Source organism: Gadus macrocephalus, chromosome 20 (assembly GCF_031168955.1).
Source record: "Gadus macrocephalus chromosome 20, ASM3116895v1".
NCBI classification, from domain to species: domain Eukaryota; kingdom Metazoa; phylum Chordata; class Actinopteri; order Gadiformes; family Gadidae; genus Gadus; species Gadus macrocephalus.
This window is the reverse complement of record NC_082401.1, coordinates 11,353,659-11,373,658: the sequence shown is the minus strand read 5'-3', so window position 1 is coordinate 11,373,658 and position 20,000 is coordinate 11,353,659. Positions and strand designations below refer to the sequence as shown.

At 45.2% G+C, this 20,000-nt stretch overlaps 1 protein-coding gene across 5 annotated transcripts in view; it reads right to left on the bottom strand.

Annotated features, from left to right (window-relative positions):
- Positions 1-20,000, bottom strand: part of LOC132449125 (diacylglycerol kinase beta) — a 54,952-nt gene that overhangs the window by 13,449 nt on the left and 21,503 nt on the right. For all 5 annotated transcript variants that reach the window (XM_060040762.1, XM_060040763.1, XM_060040760.1 and 2 more), the window contains 2 exons: positions 12,126-12,190; positions 621-711 (listed from right to left, as the gene is read on the bottom strand). In XM_060040762.1, the coding sequence (XP_059896745.1) occupies positions 621-711; positions 12,126-12,190 (156 nt within the window). The remainder of the gene's footprint in view (positions 1-620; positions 712-12,125; positions 12,191-20,000) is intronic.

Here is a 20,000-nt window from a genome sequence, read left to right as displayed (position 1 = left end):
TCCACTGTTGTGACATCTCTGCCCTCCTGCATCATCTCCAAAGTGTTGTAGCATGTGCACTCAGGGCAGATCGTAAGGAGGAAAGCTCTCTGTGACCATTTTCAAAAAAACAACTGGCCCGGATTAAGCCGCTGCTTGCAAAAGTCAGGTCGCGGTTTACTGTCATTATTGAGATATTTCAGAGGCACTGGGCCCATGGTGAAAGAGTTCACGTGAATAAGTGTCTAGCCAAACCAAATGAGTTCAGACTTTGCTGAGCCAGACTAACCCTTTTGATCAGAGTGTGTGTGTGTGTGTGTGTGTGTGTGTGTGTGTGTGTGTGTATGTGTTTGTGAGTGAGTGAGTGAGTGAGTGAATGAGTGACTGAGTGAGCATGTGTGAGGGAGTAAGTGCGTGTGTTTGTGCTTCTGTGTGTTCTTGTGTGTGTGTGGGTGTGCACGCCCAGCAGTGCACCATGTTTTTAAAATAAACGGCAGAACGCTAAGCACAAAGAAGACGAGACACAGTGAAGGATGCAGGGATGAGATCACAGCGTTTCAACCTGTCCTCAGGGCACACCAATTACTTATCCACACGTTGGCAATGACAAAACCCTTGGGGGGAGGGGAAGGGAAACTCACCTCCACTTCGATGCATTCATTAAGCTTCTTACAGGTGGCTGAGATGGTCTCCGTGGTGCCAAACTCAAAGTACCACAGCTTGTTTTTCATCCTATACGAAGGAAGAGCAGAAAGAAAACAATGGTTTGGAGAACCAACAACACGGCTAGAGAATATAACAGACAGGGTGTAGTTGGTAGGGGGGTTGGTTGGGGATGTCGACATATTGAAGCTGTCTGCTGCCCGACAGCCGTCTGACCTCTGGACCCCCACAGGACTGGGGGCAGCAGGGTCTCCGCAAGAGGTCGGGCCACGGGGTCTATCCGCGCACCCCAAAGCAAACGTGGTGGCGACAACAGTGGCTTTCTGGGTAATTACCAGCACATGTCATAAACATAGACATACAGGTTAGGATCGGCCATCGCTCCCATGAGGCCGTTGTTTGTGTATGTGTCTGCGTGTCTGCGTGGGGGGGAGGGTTTGTCAGAGGCAGCAGAGATGACTGCTGCTTTCTTGACAACGTCCAAAACAACAACCCACGACTTTGCCTGCCTGCTGCTTCGTCTCTGCCTCACACAGGCAAGGTCCTGTCGCTATGGTGACCCGTCGGTTGGGATGTCATGTTTTCCCAAATGTTTGGCCGCTGTTGCCATTGAGCAAATGGACTGAGCAAACAGCCAAGGTAAGGGCAGTCGGGTCAAGTATCTGGTTGATGGAGCTGGTAATGTCTGGTTTGATCTGGATCATGCTGCTGCCGGGGGAGCAGGTAGGTAAGGGCATGGAGATATTGTGTGATCGTCGTTAAGGTTAGCGGCTGGACTAGCGTTGAGCCAAATCCAACAACATGGATGCCAACAAAACAAACTCTGTGGTCTCGCGTTGGTTTACCAGAACTGATGCCAGCGCTTTAATGAGAGAGAGACATCAGACATGTCCAGTCAATTTCGGATCATTAAAAATAATTTGGTGAACTGCTTTTGAAATGGTCTGCCGTTTCTTTTCCTTTCGATGTCTTTTGACGGTGTTAGCATGCATTAAATGTTGTGTCTGCTTTCATTAATATGTGTTTATTCAGCGTAGTGGTTTGAGGTTAGTCTGGGGTCAGTGTGTGTGTGTGTGTGTGTGTGTGTGTGTGTGTGTGTGTGTCGGTGCCTCTCTCTCCGCTCAGCATGCAGACCACCGTCGGCCCACTGAGCGGAGTGGAGGGAGAGCAGAGTGGAGTGCAGGGGAACGGGTTCACCCGCTGGTTCCCACTGGTGCTCACACTCACAGGAGAATGGAAATAAGCACACAAATGGACAGGCCCCGTTGCACCCCTGCCTCATATCCATACAGTAGGCCTGCTGTATGGATAGCGGGGGCAGCACAATACGCGCTGGTGGGCGGCGGCCAGAGTAGATGTTGTGAAAACATGCTTGGTGGGGCCACTGGGGTGGGCGTGCTCGCCCGGCCTTGTGACTCCCCCTCCAGCATGCTACCCTTCCCCTGAGATAAGCATCTCCATTAATTCCCTGTGAGAGCCGTGACCCATGTGACCTTTGCCCCCCTGCTGCTGCAACCTACCATATATGCGCACACAACCTCTCTCTCTCTCTCTCTCTCTCTCTCTCTCTCTCTCTCTCTCTCTCTCTCTCTCTCTCTCTCTCTCTCTCTCTCTCTCTCTCTCTCTCTCTCTCTCTCTCTCTCTCTCTCTCTCTCTCTCTCTCTCTCTCTCTCTCTCTCTCTCTCTCTCTCTCTCTCTCTCTCTCTGGGTGTCTTCTTATTGTGTCTTCCACTTATAAAGTCAGCCTTGACGATGTGTGTGAGACCTTAAACATAGGGAAACACTACACCACTTCCTTTAGCCTGGACCCTTTGAGTGGACAGTAGCACCTTTGCCGGTGCCTACGTTTCTCTAGGCAGCACCCAATTTAAGACGTTTGCAGAGACCTAGCTCTCTGCTACAGCAACTGCCGATAGTAGAGCAAGATAGGCCTGCAATTGTCATGTGTGCATTTACATAGAGGAGGGTGGGGTGAGGGTAGAGGCAAGGGGGATGGTCGTTGGAGGGGTGGGGGGTTTAAGAAGACAAATCCAGTGAGTGGAAACTGATCTGTTATCTCTGGTAATCCAATCAGCTGCTCACTTCCCTGTGACCTCTGCTTCAGGACTGTGTCGAGGTGGTTACAAACTCAGGCTGATAACTAGGGGACTCGATGGTACAAATAATGACCGAACAAGGACCAAATGATGTGATGGTTCCAGGGTGAGACGGTCAGAGGCCTTGGAAGGAAGCCTTGCTGGAAGACAAAATGCACTATCCCCCAGGGTGCAATGCAAAATGTTGGGTGGTGGGGGGGGGGGAATATCCTTTAACCTCACTAGGAGCCATAACTGGATGAAAAGCATTGTATAGTGAATAGTAGGTGTACATCAAGCAGTTTAAGTGATTGGGTCTAACAATTCATTTTAATTAGAACTACTCAACACATCTTGCCTCAATATGTTGCCAATTAATAATGGCTACTTGTTATTGGGCTGGCCCCCAAGTCACCAATGTCTGTAAGATCAATACCGGCAGCGTGAATGTCATGAGTAGAAGAATGTCATTAATAACTTGTTCAGTCCGGAACATTCCTTGAGGAGCTAAATCCCTTCCTGAGGGAACCTCTACCCTATGGTGATATAACCTTTGACCTGACAGTGTCAGTTAGTGATTGTGTGTGTGTCGGTGTGTGTGTGTATGTGTGTGTGTGTTACTGTTGTTAAAACAGAGCTTAAGGAGGCCACAAGCAGGGAGTCATGCCTGTGTCCATTTGGACAATGAGCACAGGCGGAGATGAAGATCAGGATTACACAGCCGTCACATCTGATTTAGGGGACCTTTCACACCCAACGTCTGGTAGATTAGGTCGCAATTATTTCCATTCGGCATTTCAACTTTCCAACGTTATGTTTTTCCCAAATGAGTCTCACTTGAGTTTAGGAGATAGAGGAGACGTGAAAGGAAACGCTTCTTCACAGCTCTCAGCAAGTTACAATATATATTTAGTAAAACACGTGGACCAATAACCAAGATGAACATACTTAACTCCATAAATGGGGTCAGAAGAAAACCAAGCATGATACTATATTGAGTGGAGTGCTTTGCATCGTTTTACATTTTGGGCTTTGCATCATTGCAATTACATTTTTGGACCATGAAAGGAAGATCTAGAATGGATTATTTAAACGTTTTGTATTGTATGATAGTTGGTGTTGAAACATTCAATTAGCAGTATGGCTACATGTATCAGAGTGTCTCAATTACACATCTCTAAACAAATACAACCTCCAAGAGACTTCCACGTCATGGTCTAAACAGCTCCATGGTCTCTGTAGCAACCAGTCCCCATCTCTAAACAAATACAACCTCCAAGAGACTTCCAAGTCAGACTCTGCATATGCACACATGCCTGCAAGTGTGCAGCACAGTGACATGACAGTGACCTGTTCACCCTCTGAGTAGCACTTCAGATCCAACCAACCAGGGAACAGTGGGCTTCAAGTACAAAATAACAAAATAAAAAGTCAATAAAATAGATTAAACCCATACCTGCACTCCTCTCCTTGTGGCCGTGTGATGTGATTGTTTAAAACGCTCTCGTCTCTCGGCCGTCAAAGTCTCGACAGGCTTATTCGGTTATGTATTATAAAATGTTCTCATTTTTGGTCGGAACACAAGGGCATAATAACAAAAGCCAGAATCGCAAAGCACTGTATTTGATCAATTGTCGTCACCGGGTGTTGTGCTGAAGTATTGTCCCCCTGCCAGGGTTTCAACAGAGTTTGGAGGGTGGAGGTTTGATGAAAAGCCAGACGACCTGCAATCGCTAAGGGCGACAGGGAGACCGTTTTAAACCATACAAACACAATCGAGCCTTGGCCAGAAGTACTTGGGTGATTTTGTCATTTTTGGAGTTTGACTTTTGCAAATGTTTATTCACCCTTTCCAAACTGACATTTTAAAGTCATTTTGCCTCTAGACACTGAAACAGGTTTCTATTAAAGGTAATTAAAGGAACTCTCACACCTACAACACCTAACATTAAAGCATCAGGTAAAGCCGTTGAACAACACACACACACACACACACATGTGAAAAAGTGAATGTGTTATAAAATTAATGTTGGTTCTCCAAACTCAAATAAAAACCAAACTCTTAGCTTTCTTTTAGCCAGTGTCCAATTTCTATATTCTGTGTTACTGGAACGGTGCGAAAAATAATAATAATGACATGATGATAAATATCGCTTTCAGCAACTTGCATCACTTCAGTAGTAGGACCTCAGAGCACAACACACACACACACACACACACACAACGATCCCCAAACGAAGGCAAAGCGTAGAGCACACCGCCGTGGCAGACTGGCGTGGGACGCTGTGTTGTTCTGCACTAGCTGCTGCCTGCCGCTCCGACCTGCTGTCTTTTCTATCGGACTCTGTTTCAGATGATGACTCGGCCCCCGAAATGCTACTCTGGCAAGAGAACCAATGCACGCCAAGCTAAGAAAGCCCAGCGGGGGGGACGACGCTCCCACTCCCCCCCCCCCCCCCCCCCCCCGTCTGTCGCGAGGACATGTGACTGCATGGATCAAACAGGGAGGTGTCTGAACTCACCCATGAGGCTGCATGCCCGCCTTCTCTCTCCCCCCTCCTTACTTTAACTCACTAACTAACCCCCCATGGCCTCTTCACTGCCATGGGTGTGAATATATGATGAGATAATCAGTGGACATCGTGTCACGTCTTGTTGAGGGCTATTGGCCACTCATATTGATGCCAGACCTCACCGAGGCCATATGGAGATTTTAGATTTACCCAAGCTCCTATAAAGTGAGGAGGAGGATTTGTGATAAAAGTGTGCTATCGTATAATCTCAGGTGGCAGTGTTTTGCACGTAGCCTTTAGTATGAGAAAAAAAAAACACAACATCGAACGCATCGGTGCATCGAGTCGTCATAGATACGATGCATTCTGCATTCTGACTTCAAGACAGTTCAAAGCATTACGATTAGCATGGTTAAAATGAGCGTTACTCCAGCAAAACAAGGGACTCCCTCGCTCGGGATTGGCCCTTCAGACAGCATCACCATGAAGCTGGGAAACGGAGCAACCACTGGTCTTAACCTCACAACCTCCATTGTTATTGTAATGCAAGCAACAAAAGCAACCAGAGCCCTTTTTTTCTCATCACCACACAAGAGCTATTCGACACTTCCTAATCCAAAACTTCCTCTCCCTGCCCCCCACCGGCACTGAAAGGCACACACAAGGGCTCACACGCACACACACACACAAACAAATATGTAGGCATACACACACACACACACACACACACACACACACACACACACACACACACACACACACACACACACACACACACACACACACACACACACACACACACACACACACACACACACACACACACACACACAGAGCTAGGAGCATTGTCCAGTGTTTGAAGCATCATTAGTACCTGGGCCAGGGGCTCCTCTGGGTCTGGCTACTGATTCGTCTTTGTACTGACAGAGTTCCACAGACAGGGGAGTTGATGCTCAAACGTCCCCAGCTACAGGCCCTCTCCCCTCAGGTGGGAGGGGAAGAGGGGGCTGCTGATGTCCAATACATGTGGTTGTTTAACTCAGTAGAGGCCTAATAAGTTGCATAATCGAGGTTGCTGTACATAAAATAAAGTTGTATTTTTTCTTTTGAAAGACAACAAGCAGAAAGGTAGTTAAGGTCAGTCCTTAAAGACAGTACTCTCAATAGGTGGATTGGTTGGGGTGGGGATGGTTGAGGGGACGATTTGGGATTCCAGCCGCCTCATTGGTCCACAGTTATATTTCTGAAAGTGTGTGTGCGTGCCTGCGCAGTGTGTGTGTGTGTGTGTGTGTGTGTGTGTGTGTGTGTGTGTGTGTGTGTGTGTGTGTGTGTGTGTGTGTTTGCTTTAAAGGAGAGATGAGCAAGGTGACGGAGACAGACAAACCGTGGGAACGGAGACAGACAGGCGGGGACAACAGCGCACAGAGCACGGGTCTGAGTGCGTCCGCAGCCAGCTCGCATCTCCTCAGCTCTCTGCCTGGTGCCAGGTCAGAGGTGAACCCTCCACCACTGAGGTCCTATCACCCATGGCGAGGGGCTGCGACGTCCCTACGCCTCAAAGTCTTTCAGTTGAAATTGGCATGCAAAACGGCAGACACTTAGGCAGCCAAATGCTTCAATCAGAAAACAATGAAACAGTTACGAATGTCCATCAACTGTCTGGTCGCTGGTGCAAAGCAGAGAAGCAAAGGAAAAAAGCAGTGGGGAATTTGAAAACCTTATTTCGATGTAGATTTGTAAGATCGAAGAAATCAAAAAATAGCTTTCTGCAGTTAAACTAAAACTTATAGATATATGTATATATATATATATATATATATATATATATATATATATATATATATATATATATAGCCTTATGGAAATTAGATCATGGATGTCCATTCTAAAGACTTTTAAGCCTTTACATGTATTATGAAAGGCTGAAGCTCTCTGTGCATCAGGAAATCAATGGGACATACTCGTAGTAATCAGAGCAGCTTGCCACACTGCACATTAATTCCTAATCAAGCTGAGTACAAATTATAATCAGTAAAGGTTACATATTTTACGTTTGCATTGTACGTTTATTCAGTTGAAAATGCATTGCAGGTTTTTTGATTGCAAAAAGCAATCAAAAAATATGTAATTATCCAGATAAATGTTTGATGCCCTCAAACAGGCCAATTAACTTTAAACGTCCAAAGATGAGTCAACACTTAATCAACCCTGGGAACGGAAATTCAGGTGTTCAGCAGTTTACAATGGATTTTGGACTAAATAAGAGTAAATAATATAGGTAATAAAATCTCGATTCAATATTTTTTTTTGTGAGTACTGTGTGTGCTATTACGAAAAAATAGACACAGTCACACACACACACGCACGCACGCACACACACACGCACACAAACACACACACAAACAAACATGGACGTGTGTTCTGATGCCTACGTCATTATTGGACACTCTTTGCAAACGGTACAGTCCTCCAGTGTAACACAACAGCGGCGTGACTATTTAATATCAAATCTAGATCCAAGTTCTGACATGCACATCTGGGCACCATGGGTTCAGGAGGCAGAGATAGTTGTCTGGATTCATTGCAAAACTGCATAGAGTTGTAGAAACGCTGTAGTACACATTCCAGGCCCATAAGTGTCGCTGCTTCTGCTACAGAACTCCAGCAAAAAAAGAAGAAGAAGAGGCGCGAATGTGCATAAAGCTTGTGCGCTATTTACAAACATACAGTCCAGTACTGTGTCTGAAATAGCGCACTTCTATACTTACACTTACTTTTTGGAGTGCACTTTGCTCAAAAACGGAGAGTGTGCCAAAACGCAGTGCACTGGAAGTACCTCGGTGGCACACTCAAAACGATCAAAAAATTGAGTGTCGACCGATGGACACTTTCCACCCTCAACGGATGCCATCTTGTCTACGTAACGGAGGGGGCGGGAATTTCAAATCTGAAAATGGAGGACATTGTAACATTTGAGGCCAACACGCTCTACAAATGTAAGTAAAATTACAAATATTTGGGCTGTGTCTCAATTCAGGGGACACATCATTTGAAGGACGCGGTCTATGAAGGTGTGGCCTTCGTAGGCCGCGAAGGCCGAACAAACGTTTTTAAATGAGATGGTCTGCCCTACGGATCATTTCAAGTTTGCGTAAAAGCCGTTAACACCCTTTATCTTGCGTGATGATGCGCCGCTCCTGTCACCTAGCAACCTTGACAGCCGCAGTTCAAACCGGACGGCGGAGGGGAAATGGAGCAGTTTTATATAACCCACTAGATATCCACTTTCACTTAGATGTCCACTTCCTACTTTATTCTTATTTTTATTTTATTTTATTTATAATTTTCTATTTTTTATAATCGTATCTTCTATGCTTTTAATTTCTATTTGTACGGAGCACCTGGAACGAAACAATTTCCCCCCAGGGATCAATAAAGTTTTCTGATTCTGATTCTGATTCAGTTATATAATAATTAATTATATAAAATATAACATTAATTAGTTTAACGTTATATGGCTTGTGTTAATGAAATTGAACTTTGACAATAAAGTTACAAATTTAAAATAGTCCCAACTTTATTTTATTTGTTTTGTCATTGAATATGCAATTTGCTGCAACTGCCGCTTCTGCTCTCTCTGACGCCATTTTGTGAAAAAAATCCAACGCGCAATGAATCTTGGGAAACGTTGGGCCGTGAAGGATCCATCCGGTGTATCCTTCAAAATCGGGAAAAGAAGGCTGCATTTGTCGGCCGCATTTGAAGGAGCCTTCGAAATGGGACAGCCTTGACGCGTCGCAGTGACGCAATCGCCCTTCGAATGCACCCTTCGAAGGATGCGTCCCCTGAATTGAGACACAGCCTTGGTTTGTTTTTCAACTACAATGTTTTAGGCTGTATCGGACCAGTGTTTTTATGGTGACCATTCTGTAATCAGTTGGTATCGAGAACGATAACGTGAATACTGCTAGATCGCTAATACAGGCGACTAACATGTCTGTTTTGGCTATCGGTTTAGGGAATTATGGAAATGATGAATCAGAAAAAAAAATACCACAGAAGAAGAACCGTCAAACTGCAAACTCATTTCCGGTAGGTACGCGAAAGCTGTTTTGACAGTGCAATGTAGAAATGAGAGCACTGCGCCTATAAGTAAGTGTACTGTAGGGATAATGAAGTGCACTCATTGTAAGTGCACTTACTTAAAGGGACACTGTGTAATATTTTAAGTCATTTATTACCTCAAATCAACGTATTCATTCATATATAAGTCCTCATTGGTGTTAAATTATCTCTGCCAAAATCTCACTGTTGAGAGGGACAAAAAGCACTACGTGGTACAGGAAATGCAAACGCATTTTCACTCTGAGCCAGCGTGAATGATGACTGAAATAATTCACTATCTTGCTCGAGGAATAATTACTCATACATCAATAGCTTACACTAATGATTCAATGCAGTTTGAAAATTGTTTGAAATAACGAACCTCATCATCACTCGAATGACTCGATGAGGTAGTATTGGATGTCATGACACATCTTCTTGGCACATACTGCCCACCGTAGTTTTTGAACAAGCGAGCACTATTAGTTTGAATGCAATATACAATTGTACCACTAGATGGGAGTAATTTTTACATAGTGTCCCTTTAAGTACGCGATTTCAGACACAGCACAGGTATCTCCTGGTAGCGCTTCGCGGAGGTTCTAAGTAGATTTGGTGAATTTATCCGTCTGTAATATTTTTTTGCTTATTTTGGTAGCGGAGCAACATTAAATATTGCACTAGCAGCCCAACAAGGGGCATTATCTGCTGCAGAATCGTCACAAGCATGTAGTCCGGCATCATTGTTTTTGTCGTTCTGAGACGCCATGGGCTAGCCAATCATTAAGGTTAGAGGGTTGAGGGTGCGTTTGCGTTTCAGGCGTGTCCTAACACGAAAGGGTCCGGATTTATTTGAAACCACCCTGGGACATGTTTTCAGAGAAGCACGTTTTCGGTCACCGGATCCACCGGATCTGTCTGGACGGTCGGCCGAAACGCACAAGACTAAAGGCTGATTCATACCTCCGGATCCGGACAACATTCGTCTGTCCGCCCCAAACGTTGCCTCCGGAAATACCCTTCATACCTCCGTCTGGTTTCAGCGTTGTTATGGATGTTACGCAATAAACCCTCTAGAGGGAAGTGACTGTCGTTTCACAATTTAACGGCATCGACAATCGGAAACATGATATCTGTAGAGATGATTTTGCTTTGTGTCATCCGAAATCGGCAAAAAAAAGTGCAAAAAGTGTAGGGCTAAAAAGTTGCCATGTGACACCCCTCAGCAACCCGCACTTTATCTCCTCAAAATGTTGTTAAATGACCAGTAACAACTCATTGCCAAAGCAGGGGAACAATAAAATAAAAAGGTCAGGTATATAGTATAATATAAGTATAAAACGTTAAATACAATATACACATCAGATATTATACTACTCTATCTATTTTCGCGAATGGTCTGACTTTTGACTCTATACTGCCGCCTCGATTTCCGGTGGTATTGCTCCGTTTCTCCCGGAGCACTCCGGATTCGTAAGCTCAGAGGCGACGGACCCATTGACGGACGAAACACCTCCGGGACCGAACGAAAGGGTCCGTATCCGTATTTACCATAGGGTGTGAATGGGCCTTAAGTGTTGAGGCAAAACACCTAACCTTAACTGCTCGTGCTCACTTATTTGCTTGGCATAGTTGTCATGAATGAATGTGTATGAATGGTTTAGTGTGAGGAAGTTATTGTAAAGCGCTTGGAGCTGCAACAAAGAGTTATATAAAGGCAGACGATTTACATGAAAAAAAAGTGTTGCGAGTCAGAAAGCACCTCTAATTAAAGAAATGTGAAATAATAATATTTGGGTTCAATATGCTGGGTTTGACTCTCAGAGCAGATACGGCCCAACACAAAGTGTTTTTGATTGGCCCCTTGTTAGTCGCTTTTGGCCTGGATGACTGCCCTCTTGCTCCCTCATCTTTCTCTCCTGCCTGTGGATATATGTTTGTGTTGTTATGCATCCTAACTAGGTGAGTACGCCACACCAATCCAGTGCTCTCTGAAGCTACCGCCTGTTTTGAATGTCTGCCGAGTCTGTTCTGGATGACGTCTGTGGCTGAGTAGTTTTTGAGTGTTTCAAAGCATCGCTTCTGTGGGGCCATTCCACCAAATCAACAACTTTTTATTTCACCTTATATCATCTTGCAGCGATTCACTCTTAAGCTGACACTCAATGGCTTAATCACAATCACGCATTTTGCAGTAAGCTGAGCACACGCACGCACTGCCAGCCTAAAAAAACATTTGAACTGCATAATGTACGATATTATCATCATTACAAGCAATTATGCCATTTACAAGTATTACCTGAAATGATCCCACTCTCTCAAAAAAATGGTGTGGTTCCTAAAAAAGGGACTATTGACATATTGACAACTATTATTCTATCTATTCTCCATCTCTTATCATTGTCATTATCTACTTTAGTCCTTTTGATTCATCAATCCTCAGTACGACAAAGGCAGTATGTGAAGATCTTTTACCATTGGTCTGAGGCACGGTCGTTAGATCGTTGTTTGCAAATGCAACTTAAAAAAAGTTGATTGGAGCTATTGTTGCTAGGGGACAATTGCTGAGTGGGTCATCTGTGCGTTTCCACCTCAGAATAAGTGGACCCTTAATCTATAGGCAAGGACATTTTGGACCAAACCAGGATAACAGCTTAAACAAAAAACACACAAGCCATCACAACCTGAGTCTGCTCAAGTCTCCTACGGTGCTTTCGCACTCGAAATCAAGCAACGACCCACCATGACATTTTTGTTGTTGGACTGCATATCCACATATTTAACGTTGTACCTGCTGTTGAACTTCTCTGGGTGCTTTTCCCGCATCAGGTGAAAGCGGTGGGCGATGGAGGCATCCTGCGTCGAAGAGAGAGAGAAGAGCACACATTAGCTGGAGGTCTGGCCTGGAGCGCAGGCTGACACTTAAACCCCACCACAGAGCCAGGGAGGTCAAACATGGCTGCGTGTTATGCTGGAGGCTAAGAGCACTACACCTGCAAACAACAAAAATCAAACAGGAGAAACAAATATCCACTTGTTGCTAGGCATCCACTCTTTCTGAAGTGATTCAGAAGTACGCAGGACCACGTTCGCTGGCCGGCGGGCTAGGCGCTATAACTGTTGGCTGTTTGTTCAGCAACAACATCCGATGTCGTGTATCAACGGGAACTACAAAGTATTTGCACAAATCACATCGGTGACGTCAGCGGCCTCTTGGTGAGACGGGACAGCGATAACGTCTCGCGTAAGCTTTCGTATTTGGTCAAAAGGTTCGAGTTGTAAAAGATACGGAGGAGCACTGATCATGTCTGTATCAGTGACGGTTTCAGTTATTGATGTTTGTAGCGCTGGTGCGACTAGCGTCACCGACCCTACACTCACATCCCAGTATCCCCAGAAAATTAAGCAAAACAAAGCTGCAATTATTTGTTCTTTAACGAAGAACTGTATTTTAAAAGCTGCATATAATTCCATCTCTGAAATTGTCTCAGAAAACAGATATATGACTAGAAGGTAACTCCAAGCACCAACTATAACGACTACAGAGGTAAAAAAATGAAACATTCCGTGGAAGCAAACCTAAAAAGGATGCCACTCACAACAACACTCACTGTTCATGTGTTCCCAAGAACAGTAAACACATGATATATGTTAATCCATAGGATGCAGCTGTTTCCCCTAGGACACAGCGCTTCTATTGACAACAACAAGTTAAGAAGCGTCGAGGTGATTAGTTCAGTGTGTCTAACGGCTGACGCGAGAGCTCTGCTGAGTCAAAAGGCCAGGAGAGTGGACCCAGAGTGTGTGTGTGTGTGTGTGTGTGTGTGTGTGTGTGTGTGTGTGTGTGTGTGTGTGTGTGTGTGTGTGTGTGTGTGTGTGTGTACAACCCTCTGACCTCTGGCTCGGGGCAGAGATGGATGGAACTCATCAGTTACCCGGGACAGCCTCCTGGCTGTGACCTCATTCAGCGAGACCTATTCAAACGCCTGTTGGGGTCAGCGTGGAGGCGCTACTGCCCCCAGCATGACGGCACAAGCACAAGTCGTTTTCCCTAACCTAACTTTTTCCATAAAGAACTTGATTAAATGGATAATTGCTCATTTCAACAACCTCAAGCTTATTCTGCTTTTTAAAATAAAAGCCCTAAAAAAACCCGCAGATAACATCTGCAACCAGGATTGTATTATAGCGGAGGGCTGACCTCTGTCCTTGTCCTATTGGATATATGGCTGTACATAACAAGGTGGATCAGCAGGCACTTAGACGCCCGAGTGGATGTAATCAGTCAGAGCAGAAGCACTCTTTCAGAGCGCCCCCACTTAAGGAGATGACCGCTGGCCTGAGCCTGACCAGAGTACTCTCCGCGCCGCTGGACGCGCCCCGCAGGGGGTAGACTGGTGATCCGTCTTCCCGGCAGAGACGCGTCGATCACACGTAGCAAGTGCAAGCTAAGTTCAGGACAAATGCCACCCAGTTCTCCTCTTTCGCTGCCCTCTTCTGTACTGTTCCGTCCATCCAAGACTTCATTAACCGGCCAGCGTGGATGTGACTTGCACACACATGTGGAGCGCATGGGGGGGGTGTGCAGTATCCAGAGCAGTGTCCGGTAGAATGGTGGATGGTTGGGAGGCTGAGTGCAAAATGTCACACCTCTGCTTGGCTGGGTCAGTGATATAATCAGTCTCCCGGAACACTGCTGGTCAACGAGGAAGGGAGGGGAGGGGCCTATCAAGACAAGAGGCAGGAGACCTTTGGCCGGTGTGCAACACTACAAGGTGGTCAAGGATTTGAAGATGGTGAAGATCGGTCTCACGGCTTGTCTGAACATCTCCTACTGAAACCTTAATCACCCCTCGAGCTTCACGTCTATTGAGCGTTCCGTCTAATGTCTTGCATGTGACAAAACGCAGAAAGGTTCCCCACAATCCCAAACTAAAAAATCACCAAGCATCAGGTCTCCATGGTGAACGCTCGCACCAACTCTTTCACTTAAATTGAGAACATCACTCTTGGTGCATTGATTGTTGTTGATGTATTCCATTTCCATTTCCATTTAGAGCATTTAGCAGACGCTTTCATCCAAAGCAACTTACAATAAGTACTTTTGTCAGAAGAAGGTGAAACAATAAATCCCTGTCGGTGCAGTAAGAACCAAATGCAAAGCACTTACAATCGCTAGGTTAACCCATTCCCCGTACACAACAAAGATAGCTAGGATAAGATGCTACACAACTAAGTACTATAACTAAGTACGACACACAATAAGTGCATACATTTAGTGCAAGGATGTACAACATACAATAAGTGCGTAGGAGGGTTTGAGAGGAGTGGCTATGCAGAGTCCGTGCTTCCACCAAGGAGCACTGTACCGGCAGTTTGATGGGATGCTGATGGCAACTCGACAGCACTCTCAGTGGAGCCCTGGTTCACAGCAGCCAAGCGCTGGCCAGTTGCCGTCCTTCCCATTGTCTGGAAGGGTCCTTCACAATCGTGACTAATCGCCTTCACAGCGACAAAGTAAAACTCATTCAAATCGTAGCAGGGTTGAATGAGCCTTGAACGATAATGAATACTGCCCTGAATTACATCCGGAACAAGATCATGGGCAGTCACAGCACACAGACTTATTCTAACCCTTACTAGCATTTGATCAAAATCTGTTTTAAACCACACATAGCTAAATGATTTGCTTAAAAACAGTGTGTTATGTGTGCTTATACAACAGAAAATATCCCAAAAATTGAATGAGACGTCAAGACGATGCGGACGGTCACAAGAAGAAGACAGGGCGTGACACGTCATCCATTATGTGCACATTTCACAGCTGAGAGGTGGGAGAGCCACCGTGACGGCTGGGGGTCTCAGCAGCCTAAAAGCAGCCGTTCAGTCGCTGTGGCTCTCCGGATGCCTGGCTGCCCGCCCGCTTTGTGCAGGTGTTCCTGAGAGCGGCAAAGAGCGGAGGGCTGAACGAACACGAGCGGACAGGCCCAAGTGACACGCGTCCTTCCCCGTCAGCCCTGAAAGCCGTGTACTGTCCCGGCGACGCCATGGAAACCAAAGGCCAGATGCTTGGGCCAGTCACGTCCACCCCGCCGCTGTCCTTGTGGACTCAACGGTGGCGTACCTGGGTTCCCATGACGACCCCCATGGCTAACCCCTTGGGCTCTGCTGGAGCCATTCGAGCGCCCTAATGAGGGCCCCGTCAACGTCTTGTCGGAACACAGGGAAACGCTGCCGGAATGATCGGCTGCTATGCGTCCGATGGCTCAGTCCCGAGAAGCGCAGAGCTCAGATTCCTGATAGGGAACACGTCATCTCTGTTTTAACCAGGTGGCCGAACAAGACCAGTCGTGACATGTTTCATCACATGACTTCCAAGTACCCAAGCCAGGGACACAACCAGATCCATTCATTTATTTTTTGGAACGTGTTAGTAACACCCAGAGCCTGGGATCTTACCGCCCTGGGTCCAAGCTACCACAAGAACAACATCAAGGGAGGAAGGTCAGGTTTTAACACATCATTTAGAGCAAGGAAACAGCCCTTGTAATGGCCTGAGACAGCAGACCGAGGTTAGGCTATTCGTTTCATGAATAGAGTTCCAACCCAGTACCAGGATTGTCTATATACCTTGCAGCTGCACTCAAAGTTCAAACTATTTGAACTTCAACCTGTCTGACACCTTACCAAGCATGCCCTGACAGGTTGTATACAGGTTTTTATGCATACACATATATATATATATTTATTTATTCCTATATCCCTGTGCTGTATTCGAATAATAGGAATTGCCATTATTTGAATGAAAAGAGAATAAAGAGCTAATAAAGAACTAAGACCTAGTTATTTTAACAGCAATAGAAAATAGAAATAACTAGAAATAAGGGGGCTTTTAAGCAACTCATTGAGAAAGCTCAAGCACTCTACATTTCCATTTCGGTTATTTAGCAGACACTTTTAGACTAAGTGACTTATAACCATTCATACACACATTTACACACCGACGGCAGAGTCAACCGTGCAAGGCGACAGCCAGCTCGTCGAGAGCAGTTAGGGTTAGGTGTCTTGCTCAGGGACTCCTTGACACTCGAGGACAAGCCGGGGGTAACATGCAAATGTGAATGTAATTGATTCTAATTCAAGAGGGCAATAACTAAGCTGGAATGTTTTGAGGAATGTTTCAAATCATTATTCATGGTATTGTTGGTCCTGGGAATTAATTTTTGAACTGATTTAGAAGATCTTGTATCTTGTGTATATCTTGCATTGTATCTTTATTTTCTTCATTCTTTTATTTCTTTTATTTTTTATTTGCACTGCAACAACTGCATTTCCCTCACAGGATTAGTAAAGTGTTATCTTGCTATATTGTCTTATAATAATGATTGTATTACCAACACCCACGTGGGTAATGAGAAATCACACAGGACATTGTGCTTAGCATCAATACTTGTTGGCTCCCTCCAGTGCAATGTTACACACATACACAAAGACTTGAATGTGTGCTTATGGGGCCTTTAATAGGGATCTGTTGTTTATCTGTGTCACTTGCAATCATCTTATTTTTTGCATAGCACCTTCCAGAAAGACCAATGGGCTAATACATGTTTGTGTGTCTGCGACTCTGCGTGCGTGCGTGCGTGCGTGCGTGTGGTTGGCAGGAACTCTCAGAGGGGGTATCTACATGGATGGATCCGATTAGATTTTTTATTCGCCCTCGCTTGTTTTGACATCCACAGATGCAACAGCTATCTGCTGTCATAAAACCTAAACAGTTTTGAAAGATTGGTGCTGCCAAGACAGCATTGTTTTGATCCCAGGCAGATGCATGCTGGGATTGTGTGACACTAACTACCTATATGAAAACCAGGCTAAACTTGTCCGCACACCATATGGGGAGCATGTGACGTGACAGATAGAACATGTTTTTTTAGGGAACAGCAAACCATCTGCCAGTCAGGATTAGAGCTCTGAGACAAATAACATTTACACACCATTATATAAACCACCATCTTCGACCACCGACCAACACATTTAACAGAATCCATCCTGGGATAATAGCATTTCAAAAAGATATGCTTTTACAAAGAAATCTGTTTATTTTTTATTATACAGGTATACAAAATGTATCTGCCTTTTATAAATGTCATCCAATTAATTGGTACTGATGAACCAGAATAAAAAATGGCACCATTGAATGTATTGTTGTACAACAGATATTTAATTTAACAAATTGGCATGTTTAAAATTTCTTTCAGCATAACTAACCAAATAAGATTTGAAATTGGGACTTGCATCAAGGATGGAAAGTCACACCCCTAATTGCTTTAAAACAAGGCGATTTAATTTGGGTTACAGGATATGCCTCGGTGCTCTTGCCTCTAATTTTCTCTGGAGCGTTTGTTCTGGAGAGTCTTGGACCCCATTATCTGGACATGATGCTGCTGCACAGTCCACATCAACATCTGGACTTGGTACGCTGGACTTATGAAAACTTTTTTAGCCCAATCTCAGAAGTCTATCAAATCTTCTCAGATAGAGCTTACAACAACCAGCCAGAGGAAAACATGACCAAACTACAAATTGGGGAAACTACTTGGAATGATTAGCCTACTTGGTCAGGACTTCTACATCTATGGTCCCAACTGCTGGTGTGACCACTACCATCTGGCCAGAACTATTTGTCTGGTCTCAGACCTGGCTTTGTGGGGGATACTGCCTCCCCATCTCTGGGTGACCTGGATACATGGGAGTTATCCAACTGTCCTCAGCACTCCTTCAGTCGTAGATGATATCCGAGGGCAGAGAGGCTGAAGTGAATGCACGCGACATGTGTGTTGTGTGAAAAAACATCACCATCCGATGGTGGATGATTCTGATGTGGGTGATCTGTGGATATCACAGATGCCTCCCACCACTCCTCAGATCACTGTTCTTCTGCTGCCCAAGACAGAACAAAAAAGAGAGGCAGCTGCATCGGCTATATTGGTGAGAGAAGACAAAGCCATATGATTGGGTCTGGTATGATGGAGTGCTCTCAAGCTTCATACTCCACTGATATATTCTATGTATCGGGTTGCACTAATGGCTGAGGCAATGGTGGAAGAGAACCCCTCCTTGTCCACCTACTGTGACCAAAAGCGCAGCCGTTATGTGGGCATTCATACAATTGGCTTTTTCACGTATTCCTCCCGTAATCCAAAGAAAAAACACATTTGTGTCCGTCCTTCCATAACCCTGAACACACACGCACGCACGCACACACACACACACACACACACACACACACACACACACACACACACACACACACACACACACACACACACACACACACACACACACACACACACACACACACACACACACACACACACACACACACACACACAGGTATCTTCCACAGGTCCCCAATTTGTCACACAGTATGTGTGCATTAGAGAAAATGATGTTGGGCCTGATGTGTGTTGACACCTAAACACACAGAGGGCCCAGCATGAGATACGAAGCTGGACAAGAGTAATGGCACACAGGGGACATAACGCTTTCCAAATATCACCAATCTGCTCAATCATCTGTTCTCCCTCTCTTCATTCCCCACTTCATTCCCCCTGCAGCCACAAACCAATGTCCCCTCTGTCCTACTACAAAATCCCATTGTGATTATCTGTGACATTTGTCATGGCCCCGAGTTATCTGTGTGATGAGGGACGTCTTGATCTCGCCATTTGAAGTATATTGCATAGTGCGGGCAGGGGCAAGCGGATGTATGAAGCGCCTAGGTTGGCAGGAAGAGTAGAGGAAAACAGATCGAGTAACAACCAATAAGATAAAAAACAATATCCAGAAAATGACTCCCCCTTATCCGTCTCGATTGCTCCCTCTTTGACACTCACGAGGCTGAGTGGATACAGTAACGAACCACTGTTTAATGGGCTCATTAAGACTGCAACAGCCGTTGTACTCTAACACACCAATAGTCACACTGAAGAGGAATGGGGAATAATCAAAGAGTGCCGCTGTTCTTTCCTTCCACACAACCTTTTTCAGGTTGACCAAAAAATAGGTCTGTTTTCTAGATTTGATTTTCCACGTAAAAACCACACAAAAGACAACGTCTCACAAACACACTCTTTATATGTCATTGAAATATTGAAAGAATTGCAATATTCACAGAATCGCGAAACATATCGCTGATATTGTTCATTAGCGATGGCTGCGGCTCCATCTGGAGGCTTGTCAGAACAGTCGGTACTGGAGGAGCTGGAGATAGCGGCTGCGATGGCATGACTCAAAGGAGTCCGCATCACAGCCAAAGTGTGAGCGTGTATCGAAGTGCACGTGACAGGATGAGCATGTGGCTCTCTGCGATGGATGGATGAATCATCGAGATGTGATGCTGCTCTCCTTCAAGGATGCGTTTATGTCTCTTTTCATGGGAGCGTGTCTTGGAGTATGTGTGTCTGCGTGTGTATGTGTGAGATTGTATGCGTCTATGTTTCGTGTTTTGCACATGAATGTCTCTGTTATTTTGATTGGAGCTTGCATAGATGTGTGTGTGTGTGTGTCTGTATGTGTGTGATTGTATGCGTCTGTCTTGTGTGTTTTACACACACGGTTCTCTTGTTATTTGGATTGGAGCATCCATAAGTGTGTGTGTGTGTGT